We start from the raw sequence: 21,198 nt of genomic DNA, 5'->3' as shown, positions 1-21,198 counted from the left end.
GTGGTCCATAATTAACTTTTGCCTGGTTGGCACTTCCAACCAGATATAAGGAGGCTGAGGCCCCAGCATCCATAAGTCAGATACCTTCTTCCTCTGTGGTAAGACCTCTCCACCTCCTTAGATTTGTATTTTTGTCTGGATATCATAAGGTGAATGCACCAATTTGTAAGTCGCTCTGGATAAGAGCGTCTGCTAAATGACATAAATGTAAAAATGTAAATGTCTCATCTTTACTCAGCAACTGAGGAAGTAGCTAACTGCACTGTTTAAATTGAGTGCTGCATGTCTCTTGTAAGATTTGACAATATGCATTCAAGTGCCATTGGTTTTCTTTAAACGTGCATTACTTCAAATCTGTAACTTCCTTTTATGGTCTAAAGTGGTGCTCCAGCACCTGTTTGTAAATTAAGGGAGTAGTCTAGAATGCAACTGGGTTTTCAGGGGTATTTATTTCAGTAGAAAAGTGAGATGCTATTAGGAAAATGAAAGTCAGCAGTTGCACCTGTAGTTTAAATTGACATGGCTTTAATTATTTAGTTAAATGTTTTTTAGACATTCTGTGGTTAAAATGATAAGGCTTTTGACTTTTGCGTTTTCACAACACTCTCATGTTTCACAGGGTCCTCCAAGAAGTACACATTCATCTGTAGGAGGGGAAAAAGAAGGTGAGACATGGTTTGAGACTTCACATAAAAAGTGGGAATATTCTGAGAGATACCACTCACCTAACTCTGTTGACTGGGGAGGAAGCACCACAGAGTCAATCATGTTTCTTGTTTCATCTCTTTCCTAGTTATCCGTCACCATGAGTACGGACGCTGAGATGCAAATCTACGGCAAGGCTGCCATTTACCTCCGTAAGCCTGAGAGGGAGAGGATTGAGGCACAAACCGCACCTTTTGATTCAAAGAACTCCTGCTATGTGACAGACAAGGCAGAGCTGTACCTTAAGGGTCTGGTCACTGCCAGGGCCGACGGGAAGTGTACTGTAACAGTCACGAAACCTGACGGCACTAAGGAGGTAAGCCTGATCTGAAAAGTATTCAAGTTCAAGTTCGTGTAATTTCATGAAAAATCATCAAAATGATCAAAAACATTTCAATAGACAATATGTAATCAGTAACAACAGATAGATTGAACATGTATTTGTTTTTGTAACCTTCAAACACATCATGTTTAAAGCTGCTATTTAAAATTGCCATGGAACTTTTGATATTGACAAGTCAAGAATCACCATGTATGTGTCAGTGGGTGATAACTAAGTAGTTGGATTAAATGTTGGATTGAACTGTAATATTAATGAGCAAAAAGCATTCAGTCATGTCCACTTTGATCAAATCAAATCTAACTTTATTTGTCACATGCGCCGAATACAACAAGTGTTGACCTTAGCGTGAAATGCTTACTTACAAGCCCTTAACCAACAGCGCAGTTCAAGAAGAGATAAGAAAATATTTCCCAACTAAACTAAACTAAAACAAATAATAAAAAGTAACACAATAAAATAACAATAACAAGGCTATATACAGGGGGTACTGGTAACGAGTCAATGTGCGGGAGTACAGGTTAGTCAAGGTAATTTGTACATGTAGGTAGGGGTGAAGTGACTTTGCATAGATAATAAACAGCGAGTAGCAGCAGTGTACAAAACAAATGGGGGGGGGGTGCAATTTAAATAGTCCGGTGGCCATTTGATTAATTGTTCAGTAGTCTTATGGCTTGGGGGTAGAAACGGTTAAGGAGCCTTTTGGTCCTTGACTTGGCACTCCGGTACCGCTTGCCGTGCGGTAGTAGAGAAAACAGTCAATGACTTGGGAGATTGGAGTCAATTGTTTGGGCTTTCCTCTGACACCGCCTATTATATAGGTCCTGGATGGCAGGAAGCTTGGCCCCAGTGATGTACTGGGCCGTTATCTGTGTGTAATCTATATTCCTGACTATTTCAGGAAGGAAAAGAGTTCAAAGATGCAGACATCTTCGAGATGAACCCCCCTAAGTACGACAAGATTGAGGACATGGCCATGATGACCTATCTGAATGAAGCTTCTGTGTTGTATAACCTCAAAGAGCGTTATGCAGCATGGATGATCTATGTAAGAAACCTGCACATACAAACACTCACATACATGAACAAAATAAATACACACATAAATGAATGGTAGAAACCAAAACAAATCAATACAGTCAACCCACATCAGTATACCAAAGTACACCCACATCCTTACATAAATCCAGGTAAAAGAACATCTGACTTTACTAATCCACAAATGTAATTATGCATTCATCCAGACCTACTCTGGGCTCTTCTGTGCCACGGTGAACCCCTACAAATGGCTCCCAGTGTACGACGCAGAGGTTGTCAACGCCTACAGAGGGAAGAAGAGGATGGAGGCTCCACCCCATATCTTCTCCGTCTCTGACAACGCCTTTCAGTTCATGATGATTGGTACAAGCTCTCATGGTTGGATGGAGGAATGGATGGTTGGATGGATGGATGGACGGAGGGATGGATGGTTGATTGGATGGTTGGACGGAGGGATGGATGGTTGGTTGGTTGGTTGGATAGATGTCCATTAAGTGCTCATAGATAGATAGATGGATGGATGCATCAATGGAAATTAAAATATGCATCAGAAAGGTATCTCCTGTGTTCTAGTCTAGGTAATAACAGTTTGCTGGGAATATCTGATTTCACTACCCTTGAATGGAAAATGTTCCAAATTGAAATTCATGATGATGCTATGAATTAAATAATGTCACCATGTGTTTTGAGTATGATAGGCAATGTGTTTTCTGGTTCCAGATAAGGAGAACCAGTCCGTCCTGATTACGTAAGTTGTTTACTAAAATGTCACTTGAGAAAGTGTTTCTATTGTAATAAGTTGGGTCACTTGGTATGATGAAATACATGACAATATGAATGGATTAGAGCATTAGGCTATGTGTAATAACGAGTCGATGAGAAGTAGTATTTGTTAAAGACTTATGTCAGAACAGTGTATTTTTCTATGCTATTTCTTAGTGAAAGCCAATCTGACACTCGGACATGTAACTAAAACCCCTCTTTCTCTGTCATATAAACCAGTGGAGAATCCGGTGCAGGAAAGACTGTGAACACCAAGCGTGTCATCCAGTACTTCGCCACCATTGCAGTGTCTGGTGCCAAGAAGGAAGCAGAACCTGGCAAAATGCAGGTAGGTTGTTGTTATGTTTGTCTTTTTAACACATTTCAGTTTGGTTGGTTGTGTAAACTTGTTTTCCAGTGGTGAAACCTCTTTCAAGCAATTGAGAAAAACTAACTTGACAATGTTACCAGTTTTTGAGTAACTTGTGTTTGTCTCAATCAGGGGTCTCTTGAGGATCAGATCATTGCAGCAAACCCTCTGCTGGAGTCTTACGGTAATGCCAAGACAGTGAGGAACGACAACTCGTCTCGCTTTGTAAGTATGAAGGGCATACTGTGGAAATGACCTTATATTGGAAAAATGTTATTCAGATTTACAATTTTATTTTGATCACTGATTTGTTGCTGAAAATTCGAACTTGTAGTGTATTCGAGGTTCTAGAATTGGAAATTTCATCTTTAAAATGTCATCATAATTCACATTTCCAGTTGCTGCAGGATTATTTTCCTGCTGTAGCAAACTGGATCCTACATCAAGCTCCTATATCTGTATCAATAGATCCAACATCTGTCCAACAAACTGTAACATTTAAAGGGGTCTATCAAAGTAAAATGTTAGATTTGTTGGCCTATTTCTAACCCCCATGCTCTGATATAGGGTAAATTCATCAGGATTCACTTCCAAGGTGGTAAACTGGCTAAAGCTGATATTGAAACCTGTGAGTTAGTTTTGATTGTTTCTCAATGCTTTCCTAAATGCACACAGAATTTTTTGGGGAGATCATTCAATTTAAATGTATCTCATGTTCTCGCTCTTGTTCTCTCGATTTCTCTCCTTTTCCCTCTCTCTCTCTCTTTGTGTCGTTCACGCTCTCTCTCTCTCTCTCTCTCTCTCTCTCTCTCTCACTCACCCTCAGACCTGCTGGAGAAGTCCAGAGTGTCCTTCCAACTGCCCGATGAGAGAGGCTACCACATCTTCTTCCAGATGATGACAGGCCACAAACCTGAGCTAGTTGGTACGACAAAGTAGAGGTTCAGAGGAACTCTTTCCCACCCCCATCTGTGAAACTTGTTAAAAATATTCATAGTACTAATAATACTATTACAATGATTACATCCAAGGTAACAAGGCATCTAGACATTTGGAAGGTCTCTGGGAAATATCTATCAAGTAATGCACCTTGACGCACTAGTCCACAAGTCTCAGTCTCCTCTTTTGATGCTATTTCAAATCAAATGTATTTATATAGCCCTTCTTACATCAGCTGATATCACAAAGTGCTGTACAGAAACCCAGCCTAAAACCCCAAACAGCAAGCAATGCAGGTGTAAAAGCACAGTGGCTAGGAAAAACTCCCTAGAAAGGCCAAAACCTAGGAAGAAACCTAGAGAGGAACCAGGCTATGAGGGGTGGCCAGTCCTCTTCTGGCTGTGCCGGGTGGAGATTATAACAGCACATGGGCTAGATGTTCAAATGTTCATAAATGACCAGCATTGTCAAATAATAATAATCATAGTAGTTGTCGAGGGTGCAACAAGTCAGTAACACAAGAGTAAGTGTCAGTTGGCTTTTTCATAGCCGATCTTTGAGAGTATCTCTACCGCTCCTGCTGTCTCTAGAGAGTTGAAAACAGCAGGTCTGGGACAGGTAGCATGTCCGGTGAATAGGTCAGGGTTCCAGCAGGTCTGGGAACACAGGTCTGGGACAGGTAGCACGTCTGGTGAACAGGTCAGGGTTCCATAGCTGCAGGCAGAACAGTTGGAACTGGAGCAGCAGCACGGCCAGGTGAACTGGGGACAGCAAGGAGTCATCAAGCCAGGTAGTCCTGAGGCATGGTCCTAGGGCTCAGGTCCTCCGAGAGAGAGAAAGAAAGAAAGAAAAAGAGAGAATTAGAGAGAGCATATTTAAATTCACACAGGACACCGGAAAAGACAAGAGAAATACTCCAGATGTGACAGACTGATCCTAGCCCCCCGACACATAAACTACTGCAGCATAAATACTGGGGCTGAGACAGGAGGGGTCAGGAGACACTGTGGCCCCTATTTATTACTGTGGCCCCTATTTATTATATACTACATGTATCCTTGAGTCCATCTACTGAGTAAAGGAGGGAGAGATACCGTAAAGGTAGGACAGCAGAATTCTAAGACATTTAACTGACAAGCTGTTCTCTGTTGTCCACAGAAATGGCGCTCATCACCACCAACCCCTACGACTTCCCCATGTGCAGCCAGGGACAGATCACTGTGGCCAGCATCAATGACAATGAAGAGCTGGATGCCACAGATGTGAGTCAAACAAAGGGTTAACCAAACTCTAGATATGGAATGGATAGGACCACCATACACACTGAATGTGCTGTGAAATTCCAACTTGGTGGCAGCTGGGAATTTTCATGTATGTTTTTTTTTATTCTAAATGCCTTGTGTTAGTTAGGCATGTGCCTCAAGGAAATCTCTGTGCCTTCCACAAGAGAGCACCACTAAGTGCCCTGTGGAACTGTGTAAAACTAATTTTGTGCTGCCATCTACTAATGTGTTGCCCAAACGTTATCATGTGGAACAGAGAAGCCAGTCAAATCTATCCATCCCATTTGTTCTGCAGTGAGCAGCACAGAACTGTAGTGTAACTGACCAAACTACAGTTCAGTTCATCACTGTTGTACTTCCTCTTTAATGCCAGGATGCCATTACAATCCTGGGTTTCTCTAATGATGAGAAGATTGGCATCTACAAGCTGACAGGAGCTGTACTGCACCATGGAAACTTGAAGTTCAAGCAGAAGCAGCGTGAGGAGCAGGCCGAGCCAGACGGCACAGAGGGTGAGTCCCACTCATAGATATACAATATGTAGAACATTAGTCCCATTCCCCAACATAGAAATAGAACACCTAAGACAGACAGTGCCACATGAAAGTCAGGCAGGAGATCATTTTTGGAGAACAAATTCCAACCTCCAAAATGTGGGTGAATCAAAACCTAGCCCACAAAGAAATTAACCAAACTATTTTGTTAGTGTGAAATCAGAAACAAGTGATCTTGTGTCCCTGAGTCTGTTATTGTTGGTTCTCTTTCCAGTGGCTGATAAAATCGCCTACCTGCTGGGCCTGAACTCAGCTGAGATGTTGAAGGCTCTGTGCTACCCCAGAGTGAAGGTTGGCAACGAGTATGTGACCAAGGGACAGACTGTGCCTCAGGTAACGCGGCCAAACACAGAATCTACCATTTTCTGAGCACTGGAATTATTGTTGGGGCGAGTGCATTGCTTTTGTTTTTCCCAAGCTTGTATCACCTTATCACTAGACATGGTCAATATCTCACATATTAATTTGAGGTATTATCATTGCAGGTTAATAACTCAGTCAGTGCTCTGGCCAAGTCCATCTATGAGAGGATGTTCTTGTGGATGGTCATCCGTATCAATGAGATGTTGGACACCAAGAATCCAAGGCAGTTCTATATCGGTGTGCTTGACATTGCCGGGTTTGAGATCTTTGATGTGAGTATGAGACCAGAACAAGACAATTAGTTGTGATTGAGATGGATTACAGCCTTGTATGATGAAATTATCCCTTTTAAAACTCCATCAACAGTACAACAGCATGGAGCAGCTGTGCATCAACTTCACCAATGAGAAACTGCAACAGTTTTTCAACCACACCATGTTCGTCCTGGAGCAAGAGGAGTACAAGAAGGAGGGAATCGTCTGGGCCTTCATTGACTTTGGCATGGACTTGGCTGCCTGCATTGAGCTTATTGAGAAGGTAAGCTGTCTGTGGGGATTATAATGGACCATAACAGCATAGCGCATACGGAGCGCTTTGTGATTATATTATCACAGTGGTACAACATATACAGTATTACATCCACTGGGGATGCCAATCGAGTAAAAAAAAATCCATATTACAACCTGTGTTGTGAAAATTACGTTGTTTGCTCTATAACCTGTTAGTTTATGTGCTTTGACAATGAGATATGGGGCGGCAGGTAGCGTAGTGGTTAGAGTGTTGGACTCGTAACCGAAAGGTTGCCAGATCGAATCCCCGAGCTGAAAAGGCAAAAAGCTGCTGTTCTGCCCCTGAACAAGGCAGTTAACCCACTGTTCCTAGGCTGTCATTGAAAAATAAGAATTTGTTCTTAACAGACTTGCTTAGTTATATATGGGTAAAATATATACAGGCCTAAGGCCGAGACAATAAGAAGACACAGTGGTAGAATAAATTCAACAACACCTTTGTTTCATCACAAAACCGGAGAGCAACATCTGTCTCGTGGAGTCCATAATGCATGTAACAAACAGTTACATGACCTATAGCATGGTCAGTCAAGTACATCTTTCTGCCATTTTCGGACCACTAAACATCTATTGATTTAGAAACACAGAGATTTACTGCAAGTCGCATCGAAAACAGGAGCTGCCTCCCTCCAATATTCCAGCACCATTTCAATTTCAACATCATCAAATAACCTATGCTTAGTCTAATACAGTGAAAATGAAAAGATTCCAAAAACGATTTTAGTCAACCTGAGCTAAATGTGTTTGTCCATGTTACTAATGTTTGTGTGAGTAAGTAGAAAAAACATGTTTACTCACCCTACTTGCAGAGAAACGCCAATGCCATCCTCCTCTCTGTCATGTTGCAGAAACTTAAAAGCTTAAAAAACAATTGTTCTAAGCTACCTGGCTAAAATGCTTGCTCGCTATTCTAACTTCCTTTCCTGGGCAACGATTAGGTAGTCAACATTATCGTTCTACATCTAGCTACATATTGAACTTCCTTACTCTCTGGCCAAAGCACAATGTATTAATTTTATAGTTGTATCAGAATTGGTGTTAGAATCATTGGCACGTACGTAGAATTAAGTAAAAATATGAGTCCAAGTCCCTATCTCCATCCACGGCTAATTTAGGAAAGGGACAATTTTAGCTAGCTAGCTACCCTCCAGAGGACAACAACACAATGAGATGCAACAATTGACGTTTTTCTTTCTGTCAATGACGTTTGGCTTGATTTGGTGTGAAGCCAAATCAAAACTGGCTTTCCTTGACACGTTTTTTGGTGCACCAGGATCCTTCACAGATTAGCTCACTCAGTTTAGCTCAACTCTGATTTGCTGTTTTTGTATAAAAAAATATATATAAAGGGAGGCCAAATGCTCTCTGGCTTCTCTTGCATTCAATGCTACAATATCATACTCTTTTTGACCAGACATAATCAGGTAGAAGGGCTACACATACAGAGACAGAGGGGTGCAGTTTTGCTCACTCTGATGCTTTACCTGGTGAGAGACATTCAGCCTCTTGCTAAGTGAGACGAAAGATACATTATATTAAGTCCATTTCTTTGGGAAGCCTTGCTTCCCTTGGCACCCATTAATATATGCCACTGACTGTTGAGAACTCAATATGTTTCCTATTATGTGTCCCTAAATGAATATAATCCTATAATAGCATGTTAACTAAATGTAAATATCACTAATTTGAAATACATCTCTTTTCGTAAAGCCATTGGGCATCTTCTCCATCCTTGAAGAGGAGTGCATGTTCCCCAAGTCTTCAGACACTACCTTCAAGGACAAGCTGTACGCCCAGCATCTTGGCAAAACAAATGCGTTTGAGAAGCCCAAGCCTGCCAAAGGCAAGGCAGAGGCCCACTTCTCCCTGGTGCATTACGCCGGTACTGTGGACTACAACATCACTGGCTGGCTGGAGAAGAACAAGGATCCCCTGAACGACTCAGTTTGTCAGCTGTACCAGAAGTCCTCAGTCAAAATCTTGGCTGCCCTGTATCCTCCTCCCCCTCCTGAGGGTAAGACTAGTATCAAGTCACAATATTTAACTAAATAATAGTTACAACTCAGACCCAAATGGTCTTTAATGTATCACAATTTCTCAGGGTTTATCACTGGGTTGATTTACTCATACACTCGGTTAATTTAATAAAACAATAGGTGTTATTTTACGCAATCTCATTGGCAGCATTTGCCCCTAGATAAGTGTGAAGTTAACCAGAGATTCTCTGGTTTATAATTAGTGTGCTTGGTGAAGACAAGACCACTCTAGATTTCTTACATACTCTTATTATTGTTATTATTCTATTTATTCCACCCACTCTAGGAAATGTACTTTTCTAGTTATCTTTTACTTTTCCCCATTTTAACAGATAAAGCCAAGAAAGGAGGCAAGAAGAAGGGTGGTTCCATGCAGACTGTGTCCTCCCAGTTCAGGGTGAGCTTTTGAAATGTGTAGATTCAGTCCTTCAAAAGGTGCAATTATCATAAACTACAGTATGTCTGAGAAAATGGTTTGTAACCCTCTTACAGGAGAACTTACATAAGCTGATGACCAACTTGAGGAGCACTCATCCTCACTTTGTGCGCTGCCTGATCCCCAACGAGTCAAAGACTCCAGGTACAAGAAATATTGAGTTAAATATGTAATCTTATCAGTACAGTACCAGTAACCTTAACAATCCCAATCTTTAACCTGTTTATGAGTATTAAAAGAGACTTGTTTTGTTTTACCAGGTCTGATGGAGAACTTCCTGGTTATCCACCAGCTCAGGTGTAATGGTGTACTGGAGGGTATCAGGATCTGCAGAAAGGGCTTCCCCAGCAGAATCATCTATGCTGACTTCAAACAGAGGTACACACGCGCAAGCACGCACACGCACACACACATGCACACACCACAGAAAATATCTGCTCCAAGGGTTTTCCCAGCACCTGAATTGGCTGACCTTTAATGAAATATAACCAACATATTACAACTTGACATGTTAAAAATGTCTCCTCATTCAGGTACAAAGTACTGAATGCCAGTGTCATCCCTGAGGGCCAGTTCATGGACAACAAGAAGGCTTCTGAGAAGCTGCTTGGGTCCATTGATGTGAATCACGAGGATTACAAGTTTGGACACACCAAGGTCAGTTAAATACCCCCAGTAAAAGCTGACAACAAAACACAACTTGAATGATAATTTAAACCTCTACCATATAAAATCTCTCCAGGTGATCTATCCATTCTTTTGTTCTTTCTTCATTTAACTCATGGAAAAGGTGGAAAAATATGGTGGTGTTTCTTTCTCCAAAGTCATACATCACAAGTATAGAAGTGAAACTAAACTCATTATCATGTACATTGTGTAAGAGTGGTATGGCTTCAGTTATCTGTATCTGTGTAGATTATTAATCTACTGTAGAATAACTAAACATTTAGAAACAACCTATCACATGGTTTGTTTGTAACCATATCAAAGTTAATGTTGTTTAAATCAATCTAGTGGTGTTGTTCCCCTCTTTTGATTCCAACATTTCTATCTGTCACCATCTGTTCTTCCATTGACCATGTTAACCTGTGTCTCAGGTGTTCTTCAAAGCCGGTCTGCTGGGTGTCCTGGAGGAGATGAGAGATGAGAAGCTGGCCACTCTGGTCGGCATGGTCCAGGCTCTCAGCCGTGGATTCCTCATGAGGAGAGAGTTTAGCAAGATGATGGAGAGGAGGTGAGGAATAGTAGACATCTTGGCAAAGCTTTCTGTCAACCACCTGTATCTAATGCATTATGATTACATACTGTATATGCTGTGAGTTGTTCAGAATGAGAAAGTACATCTTATAATGGTCTACTAAAGCTTTTGGGTTAATTCATTTAGTCCAGAAATGGATGTAGCAACTAAGGATTCTAGCTTTATAGTTGCAGTTTGGGATTTGGCTGTTCAACTGTCATTTAAATGTGTGGTATTTACCCATTTATTCTTGAAGTATATAAAATGCCTCATGAGCATGCACTACCTGTCAGTACTTGCATCTAGAGAGCTGTCTATGAATTTAAGAGGGGTTACATTTCCCTATCCCCATTCCTCAACTGTAAACAAACAGTGGCAGTTGGTTCTGTTTTGTTGTTCATCTAATCACAGAATGTAGCTTTAAGCATGTCACTCACCATGCCACTCTATCCTTTCTGTCAACCAGAGAATCAATTTACGCCATCCAGTACAACATCCGCTCATTCATGAATGTGAAAACCTGGCCATGGATGAAGTTGTACTTCAAGATCAAGCCCCTGCTGCAGAGCGCTGAGACTGAGAAGGAGCTGGCCAACATGAAGGAGAACTATGATAAGATGACAGCAGACCTGGCCAAGGCTCTGTCCACGAAGAAGCAAATGGAGGAGAAGTTGGTGGCCCTGACGCAAGAGAAGAACGACCTGGCGCTCCAAGTCGCATCTGTGAGTGAAAAAACAATGATTACGGGCAAATTTACATACACGTGAAAACAAATACATATGAACACACATTTTTATTGCCCATGTTATATATCTCATCAATTTCTATTGATTTGCTCTGACCTCTTTGAGTAAAATGTATATTTTGATACACAAAGTGAGGCCTCTGATTTGTTTACTCCTTTTGTGAAACCAGGAAGGAGAGAGTCTGAACGATGCTGAGGAAAGGTGTGAGGGGCTCATCAAGAGCAAGATCCAGCAGGAGGCCAAACTCAAAGAGACGACCGAGAGGCTGGAGGATGAGGAGGAGATCAATGCTGAGTTGACGGCCAAGAAGAGGAAGCTGGAGGATGAGTGCTCTGAGCTGAAGAAGGACATTGATGACCTGGAGCTCACCCTGGCCAAAGTGGAGAAGGAGAAGCATGCCACTGAAAACAAGGTATTGTGTCTTACCATAGACAGTCTAACCAAACAATAATCCAAACACTAATCAACTCAAAACATACCTTAACAGATATGGAATTCACGTTGTAAATAGTAGAATTTCAGTTGTGGGGTACTCCCAACATTCATTGCATGTTCTGCTCCGCCTCATTTATGACTTCCATTCAGTACACTGGCATGGTGAACACTGACATCTAGTGTTAAATATATAGTACAGTAATTGTTGATGCAGTGCGAATCAAAATGAAATGAATGCAATATATAACAAACTAAATCTCCCCTTTAAGTGACCAAAGACTCATTTTGATGTTGTCGTTTTCAGGTTAAAAACCTGACAGAGGAGATGGCATCTATGGATGAGAGTGTTGCCAAGCTGACCAAGGAGAAGAAAGCCCTCCAAGAGGCCCACCAGCAGACACTGGATGATCTGCAGGCAGAGGAGGACAAAGTCAACACTCTGACCAAGGCCAAGACCAAGCTGGAACAGCAAGTGGACGACGTGAGTGGAGTTGGACATTTTGGCCATGATAGCATGTAAAATGATATTATCTTCAGTTGTTTAGATTTTAACAATATATGTGTTTTTATCTTCTAGCTTGAGGGTTCCCTGGAGCAAGAGAAGAAGCTCCGCATGGACCTTGAGCGATCCAAGAGAAAGCTGGAAGGAGATCTGAAACTGGCCCAGGAGTCCATAATGGACCTGGAGAATGACAAACAGCAAGCTGATGAGAAAATCAAGAAGTAAACACAAACAAATGACTACAGTATTACCTGCTATAATGGTTGTTCTTGACTAATTATTGTAATTATAAATTAGCATGTGCGTGTGATTCTTAAAAGCAAAGTGAGTGGTATGATCCTCCCCCTTTACACATTAAAGCAAAACCAACTCTGCAATCAACGTGTTTGTGTTTCTTAGGAAGGAGTTTGAGACCACCCAGCTCCTCAGCAAGATTGAGGATGAGCAGTCTCTGGGAGCTCAGCTGCAGAAGAAGATCAAGGAACTCCAGGTACAGTACAGGATATAAGCTCCAGTACAGAAAAGCACAGACTTGAATCATTTCCTTTAAAAAAAGCACACTTTTTCTGGCAGCAGTTTTCCAGGTGGCTTCTGATGGCTCAGTAGGTTGGAAGATGGTGTTTCTTGTTGGTGCCTCTTACTATCCCCCCTCAGCCCTCAATGACAATATCCATATTAAAATGGCTTATATCCATCTAGAGTCCTCTGTCTAACTTCTTACCTTTGAGGGTTTGGCTCCTGCATGGGACACTGTCTACTGAATATATTAGTGTAACTGGCATTGTATTAAACACATTTATGCAAAATATACATACTATTATTACTTTGTGAGGTTCAATTGTTTCAACTGTATTGTAGTGTTCATCCCCCCTGCTCCTGCCCCCTGTTCTAGGCCCGTATTGAGGAGCTGGAGGAGGAAATTGAGGCTGAGCGTGCTGCCAGGGCTAAGGTTGAGAAGCAGAGGGCCGATCTCTCCAGGGAACTTGAGGAGATCAGCGAGAGGCTGGAGGAGGCCGGAGGCGCCACTGCTGCTCAGATTGAGATGAACAAGAAGCGTGAGGCTGAGTTCCAGAAGCTGCGTCGTGATCTTGAAGAGTCCACCCTGCAGCATGAGGCCACAGCTGCCGCTCTGCGCAAGAAGCAGGCCGACAGTGTGGCTGAGCTCGGGGAGCAGATCGACAACCTGCAGCGCGTCAAGCAGAAGCTGGAGAAGGAGAAGAGCGAATACAAGATGGAGATTGATGACCTCTCCAGCAACATGGAGGCTGTCGCTAAGGCTAAGGTGAGTAGTAATGTTTTGATCAAGCAGTGTTGAGGATGGTCAACTACATAACCATTCAAGTGAACTGAAGTTGACAGGAGTCACAAATATAAAGTAATGATGGTACATGTTTCACTAACAGGGCAATCTGGAGAAGATGTGCCGTACTCTTGAGGACCAGCTGAGTGAGCTCAAGACTAAGAATGATGAGAATGTTCGCCAGGTCAACGACATCAGCGGCCAGAGGGCCAGACTCCTGACAGAAAATGGTACCATCAACAATGAACAACAAGCCAATGCTTTCATTTAGTAGAAAACAATACGTGTTGTGGGCTGTATCCACATACGTGGTGAATAGTACAGTAGAAACTAATATTGCCCTACGATACCTCAAAATACATTTTCAATCTTAGAAAACAGTGACCCTATTAACAAGATGTTCCTCTGTCCCTGCAGGTGAGTTTGGTCGCCAGCTGGAAGAGAAGGAAGCTCTCGTGTCTCAACTGACCAGAGGAAAACAGGCCTTCACCCAGCAGGTGGAGGAGCTGAAGAGGGCGATTGAGGAGGAGGTCAAGGTAAGGGACCCAAAATGGAGAGTTTAGAGCCATATCTTTACATAGACGGTGACTACACCACCCTCAACCTAGATCGAGGCACAGACACGGTCTCAATGGGGATAGCTGAGCTGACTACAGTGACTGTGCTAGAGGCAGACTCTACTAAGCTGACAGGCTGGCTGGCTAACAGCCTGCTGCCTGGCCTGCACCCTATCTCATTGTGGAGCTAGATTCCTGTCTATGTTCATAGATAAGATGAAAGCACCCATCCAGCTTGGATGGAATCCATCACTCCTCAGCAGCCCAGGCTTGGTCCTGTTTGTGGGTGAGTCCCAGAAAGAGAGCCAATTATCTACAAATTCTATCTTTTGGGAGGGGCAGAACATTTTTATCAACCAGCGATTGAGTTGTGAGATTCATCACTCCCCCTAACTGGGAGGGGGCCAGAGACAAATACTCGATGCCGACACATCATTCTAGCTAATTTACACGCTGAAGCTATGTTGTGCTTCGTGACCTCTGACTGTTTCATCCTAACATCGTTGGTGCCGACGTGGATAACAATATCCCTATATTCTCTACACTCACCAGTTTTAGCCTTAGCCAGCACCATCTTCAGATGAGCCTTTACGTCGGTAGCCCTGCCCCCTGGTAAACAGTGTATGATCGCTGGATGATTCTTTATAAGTCTAATACTGCGGGTAATGGAGTCGCCAATGACTAGGGTTTTCAATTTGTCAGAGCTAATGGTGGGAGGCTTCGGCGGCTCAGACCCCGTAACGGGTGGAGGAGAGACCAGAGAAGGCTTGGCCTCCGACTCCGACTCCGACTCGTTGCTTATTTTAATGGGGAAAACCGGTTTAAAGTTTCTGTCGGCTGAATGAGCGACACCGGTTGAGCATTCCTACAGCATTTCCTTCCAGAAGCCATGAGAAAGTTGTCCGGCTGCGGGGACTGTGCGAGGGGATTTATATTACTATCTGTACTTATTGGTGGCACAGAAGCTGTTTCATCCTTTCCTACACTTAAATTACCCTTGCCTAACGATTGCGTCTGAAGCTGGGCTTGCAGCAATGCTATGCTCACCATAAGGCGATCGTTCTCCTGTATATTATGAGTACAGCGACTGCAATTAGAAGGCATAATGTTAATGTTACTACTTAGCTTCGGCTGGTGGAGGTAGTGTAGAACCATGTCCAGATAAAGCGTCAGGGGTGAAAAAGTTGAATGTAAAAAGTCGAGCGAGGAAAAAAATGTAAATACAAAATGGTAATTAAAAAGTAAAACCGTAATTTTGGCAGGTAGCAAAGTAACGTTAGCAACAAACCGCACAGCTTCACGTAAACAAGTCCACATAATTTGTTTGACTATCTCACTCATCTCTCCTTGTATTTCTCTCTCACAGGCTAAAAACGCACTGGCCCACGGTGTCCAGTCTGCCCGCCATGACTGTGACCTCCTGAGGGAGCAGTTTGAGGAGGAGCAGGAGGCAAAGGCAGAGCTGCAACGCGGCATGTCCAAGGCCAACAGTGAGGTGGCTCAGTGGAGGACTAAGTATGAAACTGATGCTATCCAGCGCACAGAGGAGCTGGAGGAGGCCAAGTGAGTCGCACGCAACAGAAAAAACTCAGATATTGTGTGGATGGTGAGGGTGGTAGGAGGCTCTGAGAAAATGTTACATCAACATGTATTGTAACATATCTCTCACTCCATAAAACCTCCCTCTATTGTCCAACAGGAAGAAGCTGGCCCAGCGTCTGCAGGATGCCGAGGAGACCATTGAGGCGACCAACTCCAAGTGCGCCTCCCTGGAGAAGACCAAGCAGAGGCTGCAGGGAGAGGTGGAGGACCTCATGATTGACGTAGAGAGAGCCAACGCATTGGCCGCCAACCTCGACAAGAAGCAGAGGAACTTTGACAAGGTGAAAATTAATAAACCTCACCATAGGCTGATATTTACTGTCTGCTATATGATTAATTGTAGTATAATTGTAGTATATTTATAACTCAAAACTCTTCATCAATGACTTCTGATGAAAATCCCATGGATTCCCCTAGGTTCTGGCAGAGTGGAAGCAGAAGTATGAGGAGGGCCAGGCTGAGCTGGAAGGAGCTCAGAAGGAGGCTCGCTCTATGAGCACTGAACTCTTCAAGATGAAGAACTCCTACGAGGAGGCTCTGGATCATCTGGAGACTCTGAAGAGAGAGAACAAGAACCTGCAACGTGAGCATTTGACAGCAATTATATTTGGCTCATGTTTCATTAGCAATATTAATTGCTGTTAATAAATTCACTGATATTATGATTCAATGTCAACTTCAGTGCATTGGTGATATCCACTGAAAATCTCCCAAGTGTAAACTGCTCCTGTGTGTGTGTGTGCAGAGGAGATCTCTGACCTGACTGAGCAGATCGGAGAGACTGGCAAGAGCATCCATGAGCTGGAGAAGGCCAAGAAGACCGTGGAGACAGAGAAGTCTGAGATCCAGACCGCTCTGGAGGAGGCTGAGGTACAAACTACAGCTGTTTGATGGGAAAAGCAGTGGTACACTAGCAAATGCCAGCTACAGTGAAATGCTGTCTGTATTGGAGTTTATTGTAGTCATATAAATTTAATTCCTAAATGTATTGAACACAATTGGCCTGACTGCTTCTGTTTGTCCAGGGAACACTGGAGCACGAGGAATCCAAGATTCTGCGTGTGCAGCTGGAGCTGAACCAGATCAAGGGTGAGGTGGACAGGAAGATCGCTGAGAAGGACGAGGAGATGGAGCAGATCAAGAGGAACAGCCAGAGGGTGGTTGACTCCATGCAGAGCACCCTGGACTCTGAGGTCAGGAGCAGGAATGATGCCCTGAGGGTGAAGAAGAAGATGGAGGGAGACCTGAACGAGATGGAGATCCAGCTGAGCCACTCCAACAGGCAGGCCGCTGAGGCCCAGAAACAGCTGAGGAACGTCCAGGGACAGCTCAAGGTAAAGGGACTGGGACATCAGGCTCAAAAACCTGAACATGGAGAGGAATTTGTTTGTAAATCTATAGAAAATAATACAACAGAGGATTTGAATAGAGTAGTTTATTTACTAAAGGTAGCGATACTGGGGAAATTCTTACCAATGAACATTTCTATCACATCACCCCTACTTCCACAAGTCCTAATGAACGTATGTCATTGTGAACCCCAGGATGCCCAATTGCACCTTGATGATGCCGTCCGTGTCGCAGAAGACATGAAGGAGCAGGCAGCCATGGTGGAGCGCAGAAACGGTCTGATGGTGGCTGAAATCGAGGAGCTGAGAGTTGCTCTAGAGCAGACAGAGAGAGGCCGCAAAGTGGCTGAGACTGAGCTGGTAGACGCCAGCGAGCGTGTTGGACTGCTGCACTCCCAAGTATGGGTCAAAAGCCATTTCTAATGAAACTGAACCAAGCATACATTTTAAACACACCTGGAATTTCACAGTGCCTTAGATTTTCATAATTTCAGTCTTGTGACTTGCAAGTTCTCTTGAGAGTCCAACAAATCATCTTCCTCCTTCAGAACACCAGCCTTCTGAACACCAAGAAGAAGCTGGAGACTGACCTGGTGCAGGTGCAGGGAGAGGTGGACGACATCGTCCAGGAGGCCAGGAATGCAGAGGAGAAGGCCAAGAAGGCAATCACTGACGTGAGTCCTTGAATTACATCCACTTGATTTGTCCCCAAGTGCCAAAGAAAGTAGGGCTAGTTAAGAACAACAAAGATCTGAGAGGGACGTTATGATTGGTGCATAAATTAAACAAACTATTATTCCAGGCGGCCATGATGGCTGAGGAGCTGAAGAAGGAGCAGGACACCAGTTCTCACCTGGAGAGGATGAAGAAGAACCTGGAGGTCACAGTCAAGGACCTGCAGCACCGCCTGGATGAGGCTGAGAATCTGGCCATGAAGGGAGGCAAGAAGCAGCTCCAGAAACTGGAGTCCAGGGTGAGTTACCAGCAGGGTGGATTAAAAGACTGATTGCTGGAAATGTATTTGATCATATAAAAATACACAGGAGCATTGTTTAGTGACTTGTTCTCGCAATAACCCACCTAGATCAGGGGTTCCCAAACTTCTTTGCATCTGGGACCACCCCTTTTGTGATAGTGAATTCATCAGGGACCCCCTCATAATATCAGAACACAACTCCTACTTTAAAGTGCGATAAAAAATAGCATCCACACAGATTTCCTATGACTTCTGCAGTGCGTGACTGGACTAATCAAGTCCCTGGGAAATAACATTTTTAAGTCCCCCTTCTTTGCATCAGAGAGAAAATGTTGCAGTTTTAAAGGTCATATCATGTCATTCTACACATTTTGCCTTGGGGCAAAAATAAAATGTTGCAGTTTTAAAGCTTAAATTAAAGTGAATTTATGATCATAACAAAACCAACTATAATACTTTTACACTTATTTAGTGGAGTTGGTCCAAGACCTTTAAATAAATTCAAATGTATTCATCTAGTTGCTTCACTCAGGCTTAATTGTCTCAGCAGACTTCTTCTAAGCTGCCATTTCATTCATAATAATAATAATAATAATTCACAATAAATATCAACACAGAATATAATATACATTCATCGAATTAATCTCATAGTAATAATTTCGCTCTCTATAGTTGTCTCATTCACCGGCCGTTGCTAGGGAAGCTAGCGTTGCTATGCGGGGCAACCAGCTAGCGGGCAAATGGCTGAATTAGCTTGTAGGCTAGCGGACGTTAATAAGTTCATAAAACCTAAAAACACAACATAACATCTCAACAAACATATGTACATACTCCAGAAACATTACCGTCTTGAATATAGTGATGTTACACTCGCTTACCTTCAAAATAAAGATATAAAAATGTATTTATGTCAGTGCTTCTGACTTTCTGTTAGCTTAACTGGCGAACTTCTCTCAACTGCCATAGCGCGAGCCTCATAATGGAGGAAATGTCCCAACATTAAAACATGCGAGTGGCGGCCTCTAGTCGCCTTATTGGTACTGCACCATACACCACTAAACGCATGACAAAATCGACAGTCATATTACTAATACAAGAAGAATTTAGTTGTGAGCCTCCCAGACCCGTTGTTTATCTAAGAGTTAATAACATAAATTGTGGATGAATAATATTACATTGTAATATATTGCACCCTCTAAACGTTTTCCAAAGATCCCTGGCTGTTAAATCTGTTCTTGCTAGAAATATACATAAACAAATTGAAATGTAAATTCCACTTTGAGAACCACTGACCTAGATATTGAAAAGTTGTTGTTATTATTACAGACCCCTTCAATAAATGTTTTAAACGAATACATAGGAACAGATAACAATTGTGCCTCCTTGACTGGGTAGAAGACTATACCTCTGTTTTACAAATATTTGTCACGTCTGATTTCATGACCTCCAACAAACTCCTACGTTTATTTCTTCCACAAAGGTCCGTGAGCTCGAAACTGAGGTGGAGGCAGAGCAGAGAAGAGGTGTAGACGCGGTAAAGGGAGTCCGCAAGTATGAGCGCAGAGTCAAGGAGCTCACTTACCAGGTAAGAGATAGAGAAAGTGCCATCTTCACACACTTGACACTAACACAGACAGGTTTGTGTATAAAACTATTGTGACATTGATTCTTTGCTCTTCTCCCACAGACTGAGGAGGATAAGAAGAACGTTAACAGACTTCAGGACCTGGTAGATAAGCTGCAGATGAAAGTGAAGGCCTACAAGAGGCATTCTGAGGAAGCGGTGAGTCAGACTCTGAAAGCATACATTCGAAAATGTAGTTTTTCTCTACAAAACGTAATGTCCATACGATTTAGTTGAAGTGTTGCCAGAGCACGCCAGTCAACATTGACAATTGATAGTGCAAGTAAATGTTGAAGAAATTATACATATTTCTGAGTGTCCCCTATGCCTGTGTTACCAACTTAAAGGAGAGGGGGTTAAAAATGAATTTGCTGGTCTAGTGGTAGTGCTGGAGGCAGCGGTTTGATCCCGTTCTGCCACTCACTTTCTCTGCTCTATCATCTATCTCCCTATATACATTGCTATCCTAAATCTGCCAATATGTGTTTTGTTGAAAATAATGTTTTAATTTGCTACCTGAAGCTTCAAACTTTAAATACTGATGTTCTGCTCTCCCTCTCTTTTCCTCACCCAGGAGGAAGCAGCAAACCAGCACATGTCTAAGTTCAGGAAGGTTCAGCATGAGCTGGAGGAGGCTGAGGAGCGTGCTGACATCGCTGAGACTCAGGTCAACAAGCTCAGAGCCAAGACCCGTGACTCTGGAAAGGTACAGAACTGCTTCTAAACCTGTACCTGACTCATGTTCAGATATGACCACATCAACACCACCTATGATTCAGTCTTCACAGAGGTCAATACTGACCTTTTACACTCAACTATATTTAAGATCTCTAAGAAGAACATTTCAAAATATTATTTCAAGTTGGTACTTCAAAATTGAACATTTCAAGCTGAGCACTGAGCATTAAATGCATGATCCAAATATTCATCATGTTCATTATTATTACTGATCCATTATTTTCTATCCAAGTCTATCCGTATATTTATCATGTTCATTATTATTACTGATCCATTATATTCTATCTTTCTTCTTACAGGGAAAAGAAGTTGCTGAATAAACAAGACCAAAGTCTTATCATTTTCCTGTGTTCCATAAAATATGATTTTCATGGTGAAATGTTGAGCATTGATTAAAAACATGTAGGCCTACATACACTTCCTTTGTGACTGTGGACTTATTACTCAGCAAACAGATTTTTCATACCATAAAATATTGAATTTAATTAAAGGAGCAATCTGGGATTTGAACAACAATAGTGGCCACCCGACAAAGCAGTTTGTTTTTTGTAAACAGCTGAGGGATGAGGTTGAAGAAATGCAACCACCCAAATTCTCAGACTGAGCTTTGGATGCAAGTTTGTTGTTGCTTAACCTTACTCTTATTGAATTCAATGTAGTTCAGCCATCCTCTGCATTTAAGCTTCTGCTTTTTTCAAGGTAAGGCTGGTAGATTGCCATTGGAGAGAATGACTAGT

At 42.6% G+C, this 21,198-nt stretch overlaps 1 protein-coding gene across 1 annotated transcript; it reads left to right on the top strand.

Annotated features, from left to right (window-relative positions):
* LOC115177970 (myosin heavy chain, fast skeletal muscle-like) lies at positions 1-20,878 on the top strand. The gene is made up of 41 exons (XM_029738973.1): positions 1-98; positions 620-665; positions 794-1,021; positions 1,947-2,093; positions 2,290-2,446; positions 2,804-2,831; positions 3,086-3,194; positions 3,348-3,440; positions 3,783-3,843; positions 4,042-4,140; positions 5,313-5,416; positions 5,811-5,949; positions 6,206-6,324; positions 6,477-6,626; positions 6,721-6,891; positions 8,634-8,937; positions 9,292-9,356; positions 9,452-9,539; positions 9,656-9,773; positions 9,929-10,052; positions 10,493-10,629; positions 11,099-11,354; positions 11,548-11,790; positions 12,118-12,294; positions 12,391-12,536; positions 12,715-12,805; positions 13,208-13,597; positions 13,719-13,845; positions 14,033-14,151; positions 15,539-15,735; positions 15,872-16,055; positions 16,192-16,357; positions 16,520-16,644; positions 16,800-17,108; positions 17,319-17,522; positions 17,672-17,797; positions 17,926-18,096; positions 19,580-19,684; positions 19,787-19,882; positions 20,298-20,429; positions 20,761-20,878. The coding sequence occupies exons 3-41, from the start codon at positions 806-808 to the stop codon at positions 20,779-20,781; spliced, it is 5,814 nt and encodes a 1,937-aa protein (XP_029594833.1). The 5' UTR covers positions 1-98; positions 620-665; positions 794-805; the 3' UTR covers positions 20,782-20,878.
* The last annotated feature ends 320 nt before the right edge of the window (positions 20,879-21,198 follow it).

This window comes from Salmo trutta, chromosome 38, assembly GCF_901001165.1.
Source record: "Salmo trutta chromosome 38, fSalTru1.1, whole genome shotgun sequence".
Taxonomy (NCBI): Eukaryota; Metazoa; Chordata; class Actinopteri; order Salmoniformes; family Salmonidae; genus Salmo; species Salmo trutta.
Note: the sequence above shows the minus strand (reverse complement) of the source record. Positions and strands in the feature narration are given on the sequence as shown.

Excerpts from the sequence above, each read along its gene's own strand:
- LOC115177970 (XM_029738973.1), top strand. The coding sequence starts at position 806 with ATGAGTACGGACGCTGAGATGCAAATCTACGGCAAGGCTGCCATTTAC. Across the intron at positions 1,022-1,946 it reads AACCTGACGGCACTAAGGAG|GAAGGAAAAGAGTTCAAAGA; the intron begins GTAAGCCTGATC and ends TGACTATTTCAG. Across the intron at positions 18,097-19,579 it reads TCCAGAAACTGGAGTCCAGG|GTCCGTGAGCTCGAAACTGA; the intron begins GTGAGTTACCAG and ends TCTTCCACAAAG.